At 46.4% G+C, this 16,591-nt stretch overlaps 2 protein-coding genes across 6 annotated transcripts in view; one reads left to right on the forward strand and one right to left on the reverse strand.

Moving 5' to 3' along the window:
- Positions 1-8,563, forward strand: part of SEC24B (SEC24 homolog B, COPII component) — a 38,623-nt gene extending 30,060 nt beyond the window's left edge. For all 3 annotated transcript variants that reach the window (XM_078875226.1, XM_078875227.1, XM_078875228.1), the window contains exons 21-23: positions 2,283-2,375; positions 2,983-3,086; positions 4,677-8,563. In XM_078875226.1, coding sequence (XP_078731352.1) covers positions 2,283-2,375; positions 2,983-3,086; positions 4,677-4,791 — 312 coding nt within the window. In that variant the 3' untranslated portion in view covers positions 4,792-8,563. The remainder of the gene's footprint in view (positions 1-2,282; positions 2,376-2,982; positions 3,087-4,676) is intronic.
- Positions 8,564-9,648: 1,085 nt separating this feature from the next.
- LOC144946413 (peptidyl-tRNA hydrolase 2, mitochondrial-like) lies at positions 9,649-14,953 on the reverse strand. 3 transcript variants are annotated; one of them, XM_078875232.1, is made up of 3 exons: positions 14,699-14,740; positions 13,374-13,471; positions 9,649-12,447 (listed from the first exon to the last, which is right to left on the reverse strand). In XM_078875232.1, the coding sequence occupies exon 3, from the start codon at positions 12,390-12,392 to the stop codon at positions 11,763-11,765; it is 630 nt and encodes a 209-aa protein (XP_078731358.1). In that variant the 5' UTR covers positions 12,393-12,447; positions 13,374-13,471; positions 14,699-14,740; the 3' UTR covers positions 9,649-11,762. The 3 variants fall into 3 exon arrangements, with proteins under 3 accessions (XP_078731358.1, XP_078731357.1, XP_078731356.1); XM_078875231.1 differs by lacking the exon at positions 14,699-14,740 and adding an exon at positions 14,528-14,554; XM_078875230.1 differs by lacking the exon at positions 13,374-13,471 and having other exon boundaries at positions 14,699-14,953.
- Between the last annotated feature and the right edge of the window lie 1,638 nt (positions 14,954-16,591).

The following is a 16,591-nucleotide window of genomic DNA, read 5'->3' on the forward strand; positions in this document are numbered from 1 at the left end:
CAAGAATCCAGGTGTAAGTGTAATCTTGAGCATTCATCATTTATGTTTTATCTCAATTCATTCAGAGTTCTCAGGTGAGGCTTGTAAATTATTATAGGTGACCCCCAGGAAAAAATATATTAATAACAGCTAGCTACAATATTTACGTAATGAATAGACAATTGAAACATTTTAATGCCAGTGTTAATAAAAGTTAAATAACCCTTTGTGTCCTGACTTTTGGACCGCCCTGGAGATACAGAAAGACAAAGATCCCCCGTGTAGCCTTAACAAACATTTGGGGCAAGTGCTGTTAGCGAGCACTTACGAATGCCGGCACGGCACACGAGAGGGGGTGGGTGGCCTGCACCATGCCCGACCGCCTTTGTCTCCCCAGTGGCGATGCTTACACACCGCCCCAGGTACTAATTTGAGGCCTAGTCGACCTAGGGGAGGCCTAGGACCGGTTCAGATATTCGCCACTGGTGTTGGCCGTGAGCGGGAATCGAACGCGGGTCACCGGATTCATAGCGCAGCGTAGCGCTAACCGCTACGTGACCACTCCCCATTGTATAGGCACACACACAAACACACTTGGTGCTTGTGTGTGTTTTAAGTTGCACCTTCAGAGTAACATACCAGGTGAATACGGGGATTTTCTAGAAGTGGCATCACCGCATGCTGTGGACATTGGCAAAGTGCTTTTATTCATTCCCACAGCAGGATACCATCCTCAAATGGAGGTGTAGGGGGTGTTTTAGAGTTACCTTGCTGTTTTGATTGCAAATAATAAAAAAAAACTATTTTATTTACCAGGTAAGACCTACTGAGCTGTATCGCTCTTTTTCAGAAGCGACCTAAGCCACAAATGATAGCCCAATGCAGCGACTTATTACGTGGAAATGTAAAGCAGCCAAACACATTAAACGCATGCTTTATAAATGTGGAGGGAAACACCACAGGACCCAGATGAAAAATCCACGCAACCACGGCGGGGGGGGGGAGAGAGAGAACACGCAAACTCTGAATATACAGGAGGCGTCAGGGTCGGGATTGAGCCTTGCCAATGAAAATATGCCGGAGGGGGGGTAGTGTCCCCGAGAGTCCAAAACCAACATGTCGCTGCGCTGCGCCGATGCTGGGATATTACACAAACAAGCCTCGGGAGAAGCCCCTGGGGGGAATGTTGCATTTGCAGGTGTTTGCTGCTGGCACCGTTGAATGAATGCGCGGGGTTGTTTCGACGTGCAAGGCAGTGGGAAAATGGCTTCAGAAGCCGTAGTTGTACCAATTCCCACCTTCCACCCTCCATACTCTTGGCCAAATAGCAGTCTGGGACGGAGTCGGGCACTGGAACTTGTAATGTGGTACTTTCGCTCCACTTGTCCTGCAATGAGTATTCCCAGGTGTGACCTCATATTCTCGGTTTATGCACCAAAACGTCGATGTAGAGCTTGGGGACCCGTTACCAGTTTCTAAGGGGTCGAGTGGTGGCGCGGTGGAAAGTGCACTTGCTCTACAAACCTGGTGGCCTGTGCTCGATTTGCAGCTTCGGCTAAAATTAGTGATGGGTGATTATTGAACCGGTTCTGGGTCTCCCCCGACCTCTTTCACTTGTATGGACCAGAGTGGTTAAATATGGAGAGGCCTTCATCTAGCAGTGGATTGACAAAGGACTGTATAATTACCAATTACTACAACAGCAAATTATTAAACCGATTTCAGCATTGCAGTATGTTTATCAGTTATCATATTTTGTTTGGTGTTTAAATAGATTTCCTAGTGAACAATATATTTATATTACCATGTGCTGGCAGGCCACATGACATCTTACATCATATGTATGGACATGATGACATCATACTTTATTTGGAGCTTTCGTGACTGCAGGAATTACTCTTTGGTTCTTTCGGTAAAGTCACGTATAAAGAGAAAATAATAAATTAAATACATGCCATGTGATGACATCACATGGCATCATGACGTCAATAGCTCTACATGTGGCCACTGATATTGTCTTCAGGTATATTGTCTTCACCTTGTACATCTTGCGTTCATCTCACGAGTCTGTATCCCTTGTCTGCAGCTCTCTCATCTTTGTCTATCTCCCTTTCATCTCAATAATATGTGTCTCGCTGGGTCCCAGCGAGCCATGTCTCTTGACAGGCCATCGTTTTGGTGGGTCCACTCCAAGAAGCTTCGTAGGCTGTATCTGGCCAGCGGGCCATCAGTTCGGGAGAACTCTGCACAAAATGAATGAATGGAACAGCGAACGCATTGGATCTCATCTCCCTCATCCATAGGTGCTGTACATTTGGGTCGGGAGGAACTGCAGCAACCGATTCATCAAGGACGTCCTTGGTTTTCCCAACTACATCTCCATTCCGAACACAATGGTGAGATTCATTCCCGCTGCTTCAAGTGACGTTTCTCCCGGGCTTGGGCCACACATGGCCACGCACCAGTGGCAGTGTGCGTAGGCCACGCTGTTGTGTGCCATGCTGGCTCCAAGTTGATGCTCTCTGTGTAAGAATAGATGTTTGTCTTTGCGCACACGTGTCTGTGTGTGGTTTGGGGAGTGGTAACGTAGTCGTTCATTAACTTTGCTATGAACCTCGTCAACTGAGTTTGATTCCTGGCCACAGCTGATGTTAGTGGCGAATATCTTGAGCCGGTCTGGGGCTCTCCTCTAAGTGGACTTGGCATTAAATGTGTACCTTGTGCGGTATGTACACATTATCACTGGGAAGACGAGGCTGTCTAGGCATGGTGGTCATACCACCTCAAGCACTGTGCTGGCCTCCACAGGTGCTCACCCACAGCACTTGCCCCAACTATTTATAAAGGCTACATGGGGGGTGTTTTGTATTTGTGCGTGTGTGCGAGCACACGTCTTGGTGTTTGATGTGTGCGATCTTGAGAGGCCACTTCTGTGCGGTGCCCTGATTTCACGGTGCAATGGTGCGGTGAAGCAGAGTCCCTGGCGATGCGATCTTTTCGCAGGTCGATTTGCCCGAACTGGACAACACCACGTCGGAGAGAACGAGAGACTTCTTGTCGTGGATTCGAGAGCCAAGGCCCTTCCATTCCACGCAGCACGTCATCAAGTATGCTCCCCACCAAAGACGCATCGCTCCTGATCGCTAGGCTGATTTTCAGAGGCGTTTTAAAAGCCACTTACGATATTCTTTGTTCTTTCGGTGAAGTCACGTAGAAGGGAAATAATAAAAAGAACCAAGAATATTGTAAGCGGCTTTTATAACGCCTCTTTACCGAAAGAACCAAGAATACGGATCCCTGCAGTCACGAAAGCTTTAAATCAAGATTTAGCCGCTTACGATGTTTATAAAATAAAATCGTCACATTTATTGCATCGTGCAAGTTGAATGGGGACCCGATGCTCAGGTGCACGAATTACATCTCATGTTTTTCATTTCTTTTGTCGGGTTAGCCCCTTGCACGCAGCTAACAAGGGAGTCAACTATAAAATAAAGAATGGGGAAGGTCACAGAGGGAAATAAACGGGAGGAGTGGGGGGGCACGGTCTGGTTAGGGTTAGTCCCACATGTGACATGTGTCAATGCTGATTTCAGAAGCCACTTTTTCTATTTAATGTTAGCGATTAATACGGTTGTGTGATACAGCATGCACGTATGTTCAACCAGATGCACATGTACAGCCCATTTAGCAGTCCATTGCTGGATGAGAGACTCCCAACGCGATGTGGGCTGCGCCTCCAAGTTGGCCATGTGCTGTTGTAGTCAGCATGCAGTCGCCCGTCGGTGTATGTTGTGCATTATGTAGTAATGGTCTCTCTTGTGCATGCACGGTGTGTGTTATGTCGTTATTGCGTTTAATAAGCATGCCCTTGACTGGCACTTGAAACGTGTCCACGCAGTGTAATTTAGGCCTGTGGTCTATTAGGTGTGCTCATGTTTCTGTACGAGACACCATGTAGTATACGCTGCCTATAGGGTATTATCAGTTACACGTTCATGTACAGTCTTTGTGTGCAATTTAGATGAAAAAAATCATTTCAAATTTTTTTTGGTCCTGTCGTTGGTGACTGGGCTTAGACCATCAATTCGCTGCAACTGAAAATCCGGTTTAAATCGTGAGCAGCTGAAATCCAGCATTGATGTATTTTGAACTTATTTCACATCGTTCATTGCCAACCATGCTAATTGGACTTGCGGGGGAAGGATAACAAACGAAACACATAAAGCAATTGTTAAGAAATTCGTTTTCAATGAATATTTAAAAGTGCATAGCTCCAGTGGCTTCATAATATCGGTAGGAAGAGCATTCCAGACGGCCGCAGAAGCGCATCTAAAAGCGCGCGATGCAGTGACCATCTTTGCTCCATGGCTAGCCAAAAGCCGCTGTGAGGATGACCAGAGTTCGCGTGATGGTTTATGCTCCTTAAAGAGATCAGCAAGGCATTGCGGTTAATTTGTGGCAAGCACTTTTTGTGTATTGAGTGCGACCTTAGAATGTATTCGGCGAGCACTGGACGGACGCAGTCAGATCATGCAGTACCCGTCAGTGTTTTGACCCCTGAGCCTCCCGGCCTCTTCTCTCAAGCCTTCGTTAACCCTGCACTTGGCTGCTTTCTATGACATTATCTTGCGGTAGTTGTCCCAAAGCGTCATTGCGCCACTTCCCTGTGTTCTAACCGTTGATGTTGCCGCTTGCAGGGACGACAGCACCAACAGGACGATCTTCATCGAGCATCTTGTGGAGGACAGGTCCGAGTCTTCGATGTCATACTCTGAGTTCCTGCAGCACATACAGCGACAGATCTGCAAGTAGGGAATGGAGTTTCGCTGGTGCTTATGGATCCTTGGAATCGGCCTCAAGTGGAAAAGCAGAGATGCTTTTTTTTGTCAGCTGGTTCTTATTTGGCTACAGTTTTTTGGATTAGGTGTTCTGTCAGAGCTCATAAATGTTGATGTGGAATTAACTGGTTTAACGGCGAGAGGCCAGTGGACTTGTGGTGGTGCTGCCTTTTAAAATGCAGGCCATTCGTCGGCAAGGAATGGCAGGACCATTGTGGGGCTCTGCACAGTACATTTCGGAGCACAGCTACACCAGAGAAACTGTCAATGCAGGAATGTGTGAGTCATCAACATGTCGATACACTAGAATCCAGACTAAGATATTGTGAAATATAAAAAAGTAATTTGCTGAATGTGCCGTATTACATATTCTCAGATCAATTACGTGGTCTTAACCTTGAATGCATCCGACACAGTTAATTCCAGAATTGATGAGAACGTTCGAAAAATGTATCCAAAAATTGATCCAAAAATTTATTAAATTGTTTCGCAACAACTTGAATTGCTTGGCGCACAGCCCATTAGGCTCATGGCTTTTTGGATTGAGGTGCCATGTGTTTTGGCCTTGGGGCCAAATACGATTTCAAAAGCTGATTAATGTTGTTTTTTGTTTGTCAAATGGCTGTGTTTTTGAGGATGAACGAACCCCATGCCTGGTTTACTTAAAGATGTGCACGTGTATAATTTATATTCACTGTTTCTCAACCCTTTCTCACGTGCCGAGTTAATTTTCCTCTCTAAAAAAATAAATCCACACCTGGCATTTTTTACCGTTAGTTGCAATTAACTTCTGTTATGAGACCATCCTTGCTCTCACAAGGCTGAGCAGTCTCTTTTTTGAGGTCTTATTTATTGATCATATCGCAACGTGAGCTGATGCCAGAGGACGGCCTTCGTTTGCTTAGAGGACCCCGGCAACATTTAAGATATTGAATCGTACAGAAATGTGAAATGTTCGTCTCATTTTTATACCGTATACTTTTTTCTATGAGTTAGAATAAGCTATAAAGTACATAAGGAAATAGCCCTTGCTTTGCTGGAGAGCTCGACACCAAACGGAAAATAACCCCCAGCATTAAAATGGATTTAAAGAGACTGCATGTCTCAAATGTTCATGATTATAACATGGCATCGCCATTTGATGAAGTGTTTCAGTAGGTTCCAGAGAAAAGTCTTCATGTGCGGTAGAATCGTGTGCTTGTTCTCAACCTACACAGGGAGTCTGAATAACGATACAAGTTGATTTAACTTTCTTTCCCACGTAAGGAAATTCGATTGTCCTAACGAGACTAAACTTGATTTGAAGCTTTCGTGACTGCAGGAATTACTCTTTAGTTCTTTCGGTAAAGTCACGTAGAATGAAAATAAAATAAATAATAGAGTACGACGTTTCGGTGGCAACAAAAGCAACCGTCATCAGGTAGAACTAAATTTGAGAGAGAGACACAACATAGACACACAGAGACACACAACATAGACACACAGAGAGAGAGACAAAACACAGACACACAGACACACACAACATAGACACACAGAGACAGAGACATCTCTGTGTCTATGTTGTGTGTCTCTCTGTGTGAGACGTCTCTGCGTGTCTATGTTGTGTGTCTGTGTTGTCTCTCACTGCCTGTGTGTCTGTGTCTCCGTGTCTGTGTTGTGTCTCTCTCTCAAATGTAGTTCTACCTGATGACGGTTGCTTGTGTTGCAATCGAAAGGTCGTACTCTATTATTTAATGTATTTTCTTTCTACGTTACTTTACTGAAAGAACCAAAGAGCCGAACGAGATTAGTTGATACAAATTTTCCCCAGCTGAATGGACAGCTCAATGGCAAAAGATGGATTTTTTTGCACGACGGTGCTAAGTTTGGAGAAAACGATGAAACTTATGGTTGTGATTTATGGCAACAGAGGCAATTTGCAGACGCTATAATTACAATTCAGCTGTCGTGTTAAACCGTGGCTTAAGCGTGAGCACATAAAATGAGGGCACTAATCCTTCAAAGACGACACCACTTGAATTGAATTATAAACACTACTTAAAACAAGAATGAAGTATTTTTTTTACCAGATGCACATATCTCTTCAGAGTGGGCTGTACCTATCGAAGCAGCTATTTCTATTTCATGGAACATTCTCATATGGTATTTGTAAAACGTTTAAAAACAAAAAATCACTGCACTTTCTTTAATAACCCTGAAATGGTGTACACAAGCAATGCTTTTGTTTTTCATGTGATCTTCGTTAAGTGGCTGCACGTGATTTTCTTTCCTCTCACTTTTGACGTTCGAAGCTTTGTTCCCTCTAGATGGCATGCATGGACTTAACTTTGGGCCTAGGTGCACGTGTCTAATAAGCCTAGTGAATGTGACTGACCAAAATGCCATGCTGTGGCTGCATTTGCTCATCAGAAAATATTAGGGGGAAAACCAGGAGGGTTTATTTATATTGGTCAGGTTTTCCCTGGTGACACGTTTCGTGGGTACATCTTTTCTACACGTGCAGCCCATTTTGTTAACCTGCTGCCAGAAAGGGCCTCCCCACCACTCACACCTTGATGGCCCTGAAGGATATTGGTCCATTCTTCACCACGCCGGTCAGTGCGAGTTTGTGCACTGCGGTTGCGCATCCAAGCACTATCCAGGCTTAAAGCTTGCTTAGCTTCCCAAGTCTGGTGTAATCAGGCGCATTGTGGGCGATTTCATCACACAGGTGGCACCTATATCTTGGGAAACAAAAATAAGGCGAGGCTGCGATTGGCGTAAACACTACGCAAGCATTGCATGTCTCTGACGACGTCGGCGTGGACTATCGCGTAAATGTAACACATTTTCCCCAAAAATAACATCAGCCTGTGGGCAAATCCCAACCCATTGTCCCACTGCTTTGCGCATTCTTAAAATAAAGCACAAACCTGCCAGTGTTTTCACGTTGTGGGGCCACCTCCGAGAAAACCACAGGCCCCGCCAAAAAAGTTCATGAACAGTGGCATATCCTCACATTGTCATTCGTAATATGTGAGCAGTACCTCTTAATACTAAATTGCAGAAGGATGGCTTTAGCTATGGGGCTCGAATGCTTGACTGCAGGGGGGGTGGGGGGAGTGAGACATTTTTAACTTGAAGGATGCTTTTGTGATATTCTCTCCGAGTGTAGTCCTTATAATCCACAGCCGTTCATTGCTTTTGCCGACTGATGGAATACAAATACTTGATGTTTAGCATTTCGTTATACAGTATACTGAAGCTTGACCAGCAGGGCAAATACATTATAATTATATTCATCAAGCCGTCAGCGTTTCATGTTTATGTCCGTGTGTTTATGCTTGTTGTCACATTTAGATGTTCAGTATTTGAGTGTACTTGCAGTATATAAGGTAAATGGTTTTTCCTTACTCTTGCAGGCATAGCAAGCAGGGCTTGGCATTGCACCTGAAGGGGCGTTAACCGGGCAGTTGTGGGGCGCACAAGACTAATGTAACTGTGCCGGAGATAAATCGCTCAGAACGTCTGTGGTTCAGGGTTCAAGCCCTGGTTTTGGTAAGTTAATAAAAAGAAACAGAGTCCAGACATGTGTTTTTTTACACACGCTGCATTTTATTCTCTCAGAACCGTCAGAAACTTAACGAGTTCTGAGTATATTGTCACAAGTGGTTGAACTCGATTTATCGCAGCTCAAGTCCCCGAGAGCAAAAAGTTACTTGCGTTTGAGTGTGGAATTCTGTTTTATTTATAAGGGAAAGGCATTCCTTGCACAAGTGCGTATTTTTGATCAGTTTGAAAATAACTTTTAAAAAAGTCACTATCAGTTATACAAAACAATTGGACCAACAGTGTTCCTTCCGTTCATAATTGTTACAGCAAATGCTGTTCGTGATTGGCATCTGCTGTAGTAGCTTTAAAATAACTCTGGCTCAAAACGCCAACGAGCATGTCTGCGTGCTGGGTCTTACATTTTTAACAGCTTGTGGTTTATTGGACCATCTTTTAAAATGCAGTCTAAAACTTTTGCTTTAAAATAGATTTGTTATTGTAAGTTAAACAAGCAAAAAAACAATGAAAATAATCCCACACAAAACACTCTTGCAGTAGATATGTGGGAAAAGAGTTGTGATAAAAACCAAAAATGGGAATTAACGATCATGGAACTCGTAATGTGGCCACTTTTTTAATCCCTATTTTCAGTTGCATTCAAAGAAAAGCTGACACACAACTCGGCGCTTAACCACCGGTAAGAATAAGCTTAAACAACATGCGGGAAAGCTGATCAGCTCGTACTTATTTAAACGAATTTGGTCCCTCCGTGTTACCCGAGCCGGCTTTTTTTTGCACAACTTTTGTGCAGTTTACATCGAACCTTGCGGCGTTTAAGTGCCGCGTGCGACGCAACGATTCTCACACCACAGCGATCGGTCACCCCCCTCCGCCTCAAGCGCAGCCCTTCCATCGCTGCCAGGATGCACAGTGCACACGTGCGGAGGTGATGTGAGACACGCGCCTGGAGTGGTAGCGATGGGAGCTTGGCTAAGGTGGTGGGGTACACGGTGCTCGCAGTTTGTGAACTACTGACACAAGGTAACTTGTAGCATAGTGTAACTAAGAGTGAAGGCTCACCGCGTCCTGTATTTTACTAACGTGTCTATTTACACTGGAGATGTGAAGCGTTTTATACAAAAATTGTATAGCGACAACCAGGTAACATATATAACTTATTTCCATGTTTAATCAAAATAACAGCAGCCTGCTCTGTTAACTTGTTTCCTTTGAGCTTTCAAATTAAGTGCAGAGTTTGAATAGTTAGCATTGGAAAGATCGATGGCATTTGAAAATTGTTGAAATAAATATTTTCTGGTCACGAGTTGATGTGTTGCCTCTTGATGCGCAGCTTCAAACGCCCGACATAAAAACCGAATATCGCTTGGCTTGCTACAATTTACCTATTGCTTCAAATAACTCCAAACATAGATATGCACAAATAACCTGATTACAAATATGTATAATAGCCTCTCCGATGTGTGTTGAGGTTGCACTGCACACGGCCCAACGTCAAAACCCGAAAAATAAACACCGGAGAGCAATAGGCCACAATCGCAAACCTAATCCATAAATAAAGTTTTGTACTGGGAGGAATTTTGAGAGTTTTTTTTGGGTGGGGGGGTCACGCTTTAAGGCAAGGCGGCTACAGTTTCACCATTATTTCAGCTTAACAAACCCGCTCAGCAGGGGGTAGACCACTCTGCTCATTTGCTGCTCGGATTTCCAGAAGACGGAAAAAAACCACATCCTCAGGTGATGTTCATGCAGTTCACGTCTGACAATGTTCCTGGCTACCCTGTATGTTGAATTTCTTTCTCACCGTACGTAGCCAACCGCACTCAACGGAGGTACGGGGGGAAGGACAACTAAGCACAAAAAGCAGTTTTAAAGATGTAAAAGTGCAAAGCTCCAGTGGCTCCTAATATCGAAAGGCCATTCCAGGCGGCCGCAGAAACACATCTGAAAACGCGCGACGTCTTTGTTCGATGGCTGGCCAAAAGCCGCTGCTGCGTGGATGACCACCGGAGTTCGCTGCGATGCTTCCTGCTCCTTGATCAGCGAGGTGCCGTGGCTCATTTGTGACATCCACTTTGTCCCATCGTGCTGCGGCGGCAGTCACTGGCAAGACGGGCCGTTTTTAAGTTGAAGTCTCCTCGCTCACATAATGAGTGATGGCAGCTTAAAACGTGCCAGCAGCTTTGGGGTCACATTGCTGGAATTTATAATTTATATTTGTATAAAGTGCCCGCCGAATGGGAAAAATGTCAAAGACTGTACAGAAATACAGAAAATGTATGCAGTGCCACGTTCCAAGTTACCATAAGTGTTCATCTAAAATCCATGCATTCTGCAAATTGCTTGTTTGTAAACAGTTTATTTGAGCTTCTATTGTACTATTAAAGAGTAACGGATGCAATAAGCTTCAAGATTTTTAGGAAACCATTGGATACGTTTTGTGAACTTGGCTGATTTCCACTGAATATTGGTCTCCGGCGTTAAGTGAAAGCAGTGCTTGGCAGTAGAGGCCTTGTATTTAATATTCACCGTATATCTGATACCTTAACATTTCATACCCATTCCTGAATCACAACAGCTGGGAAATTTTTCTACCAGTGTATCGCACATTACAGGAAATACCTTGGTAATGAAAGTCATGAAATAGATATTGCTCCATGAGCAATACATTTGCAAAGGGAAATAGCAAAATAACGTTTATCAAGACTCCCAGTATCAAGGTGATACCGAAAATACTGATAACTATATTTCTATAGCACAACATATGATCCAGTCTTGAATATTGCCAGTATCACTCGTTATACCATGTGTGTGTATGCACGGTTTCCACTGCTGGATTAAGGCCTTCCAACAGCGTGTGGGGGTTATTTGACCATACTCCATAACGCTGCTCTGTGTGGGTTGAAGGCGGTGGCAGGGGGGGCACAGAGGGGGTACAATACTACAATATATTTAGCTGCACACTGCCCTCTGCTGCCCACCACATAGCCCAGCAGAACTGGAATGCAGAATTCTCACCACAGGTTCACGGATGCCAATGGTGATGTGCACCACTCACCATGACTTGGAGAAAGGAGACTAAGGGTTGGGGACTGGGTTTTTCATAGTTGTGCCGTATAGCTCGGATGTGCTTTCAGGCTGTAACCGTGGGGTTGTTCGGAATTATGTCCTACGTTTCACTACATATCTGCTGGGAACCTCTTCACAACCAGAAGGTAGGAAGATCTCGAGAAGCTCCCAGCACGTGGGCCAAATTGTCAAACATCATGCCAAACAACACGCGGTACAAACCGAAAACAATTCAGAGCTAAGGGTTGCGGTGGAGGGGGGAGCGGAGTTGGTGGGATGAGTGCATTGCAGAGGGAAGGCCGGAGGAGAGCGAGAGAGAGCCGGTGCTCAGTACAGCTTGAGGTGCCCCGTCACCTCGCCCACCGCGCGCACGGGGCCGGGCCCCACGGCCAGCACTGTGCACGACCCGGCGGCCACCTGCGTGCGCCCGGCGTCGCACACCACGGGCGCCCCGAGCCCCAGCGCGCGCGCCCTCTCCTGCAGCTCCAGCAGCGCCGCCTCGTCTTCCACGCGCGTCACGATCTTGGCCTGCCCGCCGCGGCGCCAGCGTCTCAGCGCGCCCGGCTGGCGCGCCGCCGCCAGCCGGTACGCGGCCACGGCGGCGTGCGCGCACTGAGCCGCCGCCTTGCCCTTGCCCATCTTGAGGTCGGCGCGCACGACCAGCACCATCTTGTGCTCGTCGGCGTCGTCGTCGCTTCCTGTGTCATCGCCGACGCTGTTGCCGTCGCTGTCCACGTCGTCTCCGCCGCCGTCGTCGAAGTCGTCATCCTTGTCGTAGCCGTCGTCGCTGCTGCTGCCGCCCCCCTCGCGACCGTGTGCCTGGCCGGCGTGGTCTGCCGGAGGACCGTGGGCAGGGGCGGTGGCCAAGCGACCTCGCAGGAACCACGCGAGTGCGAAGCCGCAGCCCAGGCTGGCGAGGAGAGACGCCGCGGAGGCGTGGAGCGGCATGGCAGACATCGCTCGGGGAGGGGGTGACGCTTGAGATTTTTGAGATCGCGTCCTTCCTGCCCACCTTTAAAAAATGACAAAGAACATTAATTGCAGCACTTCATGAGATAAACAAAAGGCGCACACTCACAATGGTTTTCAAGTTGACAGGAGAAACATCCTCGTCACTGCCTTCGACATGCATTTAAAAAATGTGGACAAACTAAGCTTGATTCTAGATTTGAAGCTTTCGTGACTTTACCGAAAAAACAAAAGAGTATAAACTAAGCTTGACCAAGTTTAGTTAAGTTTACAAAAAAACATCCCATGTAATTTTTAGCTGTGTAGGGTAATTTATAAGGACCATTAATGTATGTAAACAAAACATCCAGTTTTTGTTTATGAAATATGCGACATGTCACTAAATCTTGTGGGTTTTTTCCCAATGGTCTCGACTCCAGAACAACATTGCAGCATGTTATGTATCGGCCCGTGGAATCCGATTTTGCTGTTCTAACTTTCTGACCCGCCCATAATGGACATCAGAGACAAAGAGCTTCATAGCTCATCGGATTCCTCCTCCAGTCTAAATCAAGATGCTGATATTTTACAAGGGGTGTGTAATGTTATTGTGACTTGCATTTAAAACATGTAAAATGTCACGCTCGATTGTTTTAATGTTTATGCACCGTTGCATTTAATTAGGCCAGTACTGTACTAAGAATAAATTGTATAAACTTGACACTGCCCTGACGTTGATCACTGCTGTCACAGCCTTTTCCGTTTTTGTCTCTTGGGATTTGGTGTTCGAGAAGGGCAAGAGAGATGAAATTGTACACACCCTAAAGTGTGGTGATTATCAGTCTGAAAACCCATCGTCAAACTTAGGCTCCCAAACGGCCCAAGCTGGGCCTAAAATGCAGCATTACATTGATTAGAAAGCAGGTCACGTGTAACAACAGGAACGTGTATCAGCCCCTTTGTCAATCCACTGCTGGATGTGTGTCTCACCCAGGCCGTACGGATTCGTGGGAGTTACTTGACTATACTTCACCGTGCTGGTTGCCGCCGCCACAGGTATCACTCGCCACTGATGCCAGACGCGTCGTCTGTGCCGTTTGAAACGAGATAGCAGCGATATGAATCACGATATCCGCACTTGTAGATACGCATAGGTACCGTACAACAAATTCGCCAAACACGAAGAGGTAATTCACTTCTGTGAATGCCTTACTTTATACGGTACGTGAAGAGGGGGTGCAGTGTATAGCGATGACTAATCCGGCGACCCGAGTTCCATTTCCGACCACGGCTAACGTCAATGGTGATATCCAAAATCGGCGCTGGGCCACCAATAACAACTCTATCCACTGTGCCTGGCCATGTGCACCTTGAGGCCACGTGAAGTGCTGACGGCTCGCTTACAGGAAGACCTCGGGAGAGACCCAGCAGGTGCCATGGGTTGGTTGAGATGACTGGTAGATGGAGCAGCTGTACCCCCTCCTGTGCCAGGCTAGGTGCAGGTCACAGGACAGACCCAGCAGGTGCCATGGGTTGGCTGGCTGAGATGACCAGTTGATGTACCCAGCTGTACCCCCTACTGGGCCACACCACGTACTGTATGTCACCCCTCTCCCCGTACTGACCAACGTGATGAAGTATGGTCCAACAATGCTGATGACCAACACAACGTGCGCATTAACTACAGCATTGTGGCAGACGCGTGGCTGACAATGACTGCTACTGTACACCCACGTGGTTCGGAGCACGTGGCCGAGTTAAAGATTCGTGGATTCGGCTTTAAGGCTTCATTACCCCCCCCCCGCGTCTCGTTCCGTGCGTCGTCACCAGCTGCTAACAACAAGATGTTTTAGTGTCTCTTGCGGTGTAAATATTTCGCGTTTCGTCGTCAATTCCCCCAGACACGTGGGTCGAGAGAAACCTAAGAAACGCGACCCGCGCGCGGCTTTTGACGCCGTGAGCCGATGGGAGTGGAGGCGGCGATCCTCGCGCGATGTCATCCGAAGGCCGCGTTGTTCGTCACCGCCGTCGTTCTCGACAACCCATCAGACCCGCACGGCGCACGAGGCAAGAGCAGACGGCGAAACAGAACGGAGAGACGAGAGCCGAGACGAGCGCGGTGGCGCACACGGACGCAGTTTTACCTGCAGCCGCGTTGCGCTAACACCCCCCACCCCACCACCCCCACTGTGATCTCGTATTAAAGCTGTCGCCTACACGGTTGTTCGTGTTCCCCATTAACCCTCGCTGCTAATGCGTTGATCAAAATCGTCAGTAACAGGAGTGGTAGTGGTGGTAGGAGTGTTGATGCCAACCATGGAACGACGTTCTTCGCTTGAAGCCGCCTGCCCTCCGCGCGGCGGCGAAGTCCCCGCCAGAGCGGGCGGGGGTAGTGGGGGGAGCCGAGATCCACTGACATCCCCCCCCCCCTGCTGCCTCCATCGTCCAGGCTCGATCCACTGCTGCCGGATGAAGGCGACCACCCACCACGCGTCCACTCACACAGCCCGTGGCCAGAAAGCCACCGTCCCTGCCGATGTAACAACAACAACTCAAATTTTCGATTTAAAGCTTTCGTGACTGCAGGGATTCATCTTCTTGGTTCTTTCGGTAAAGTCACGTAGAAGGGAAATAATAAAATAAAACAATAAAATAATTATTATGTTTTATTTTTATTATTTTATTGTTTTATTCTTATTATTTTATTACTTCCCTTCCACGTGACTTTACCGAAAGAACCAAGAAGAACAACTCAGTGCAGACGTATCACAAGTGCACGCTTATCCGGATTGCTGGTGTGCACACACGAAGTGTGCTTATATCCGCGACGTACGCTTGTGTTTAGAAGTGCACCATTGGAACCTCCTTTGCCAGTAGCAAAATGTAATTGTTTTTTTTTACCCTTTTATCTGGCAACAAAACTGACACCTTTTGGCGTCATCTGGTCCAACACCATGTGAGACTAGGCTCTAAGCAAAGCTGTCTCGGGTGTGGACCAATCAATTTCAAGGACAGTGCATACATTATCAGAGTTGTGTTTTTTGTTTGCATTCCGACCGCAGGTATTGTGGTCAATGCAAACATGACTCCTTGTAAAAATGTGTCAGTTTAGAAGTGCGCTTATCAGAAGTGTACTTGTACCAACGGTGTCCTTATATTCGAACTGCGCTCGCATCTGATCTGTGCTTATAGGCAAGGTGTGCTTATATGCGACGTGTGTACATGTGTTGGTCTGCTTGTATCAGAAGTGTCCTCATTCAAAGTGTATGTATATCCGAAGTGTGCTTAAATATAACGATCGAATGCTGTGCCTCTGGCAATACTGTCAAGACAAGAGTCGTTATAGCTATTTAAGTCTAATTTTTTAAGCCAATTTAAAGGTGAGTTTAAATTTAAAGGTGAATGTAAATTGGCTTAAAATGAGACTTAAATAGCTGACCTTTAAACTCCCCTTTAAATTGGCCTTTACCACCACGTGTCCTGCTTTCAAAAGTCTACGGATGAAAAGCGCCTTACAAATGTAAATAATTATTAATGACAATATTTATAATTGAAGTTTTATTGCAAAAGAGTCTCCCAGCTGGCCACCTCAATTCTCTCCTTCAGGTTAATCAAATAAGCGAGACCTGATTTGCCTGTACCATGAGTCTACTTCGGCAGCAGAATCTTTACACTGCAGGAGGAATCCGATTAGCTCTAAAGCTCTTTCTCACAGATGTCCAGTGGGGACGGGTCACAAAGTTACAAAAACAACAACAAGCAGTACAAAAACACGTGGAACAAATATTCCTCTTATCGTGGGCGGTTATCGATTGACGGAGTGGGTGGGTGAGTAGATGGGTGGGTGTGTGAATGTGTGAGGAGGTGGGTGTGTGAGTCCGCTGTGTGTAGTTGAATGTGTCTGTGTGTGTGCAGTGTGTGTGTGTGCGTGTGCACAGTGTGTGCAGTGTGTGTGTGCGGTGTGTGCAATGCGTGTGTGTGGTGAGTGCAGTGTGTGTGGTGTGTGCGGTGTGTGTGTGCGGTGTGTGCAGTGTGTGTGTGTAGTTGTGTGTATTTGTTTGTAGTTGTGTGTAGTTGTGTGTGTAGTAGTGTGTGTGTGTAGTTGTGTGTGTAGTAGTGTGTGTGTGTAGTTGTGTGTGTGTAGGTGTGTAGTTGTGTGTGTAGTTGTGTGTGTGTAGTTGTGTGTGTAGGTGTGTGTGTAGTTGTGT

Source organism: Lampetra fluviatilis, chromosome 41, assembly GCF_964198595.1.
Source record: "Lampetra fluviatilis chromosome 41, kcLamFluv1.1, whole genome shotgun sequence".
Classification (NCBI taxonomy): domain Eukaryota; kingdom Metazoa; phylum Chordata; class Hyperoartia; order Petromyzontiformes; family Petromyzontidae; genus Lampetra; species Lampetra fluviatilis.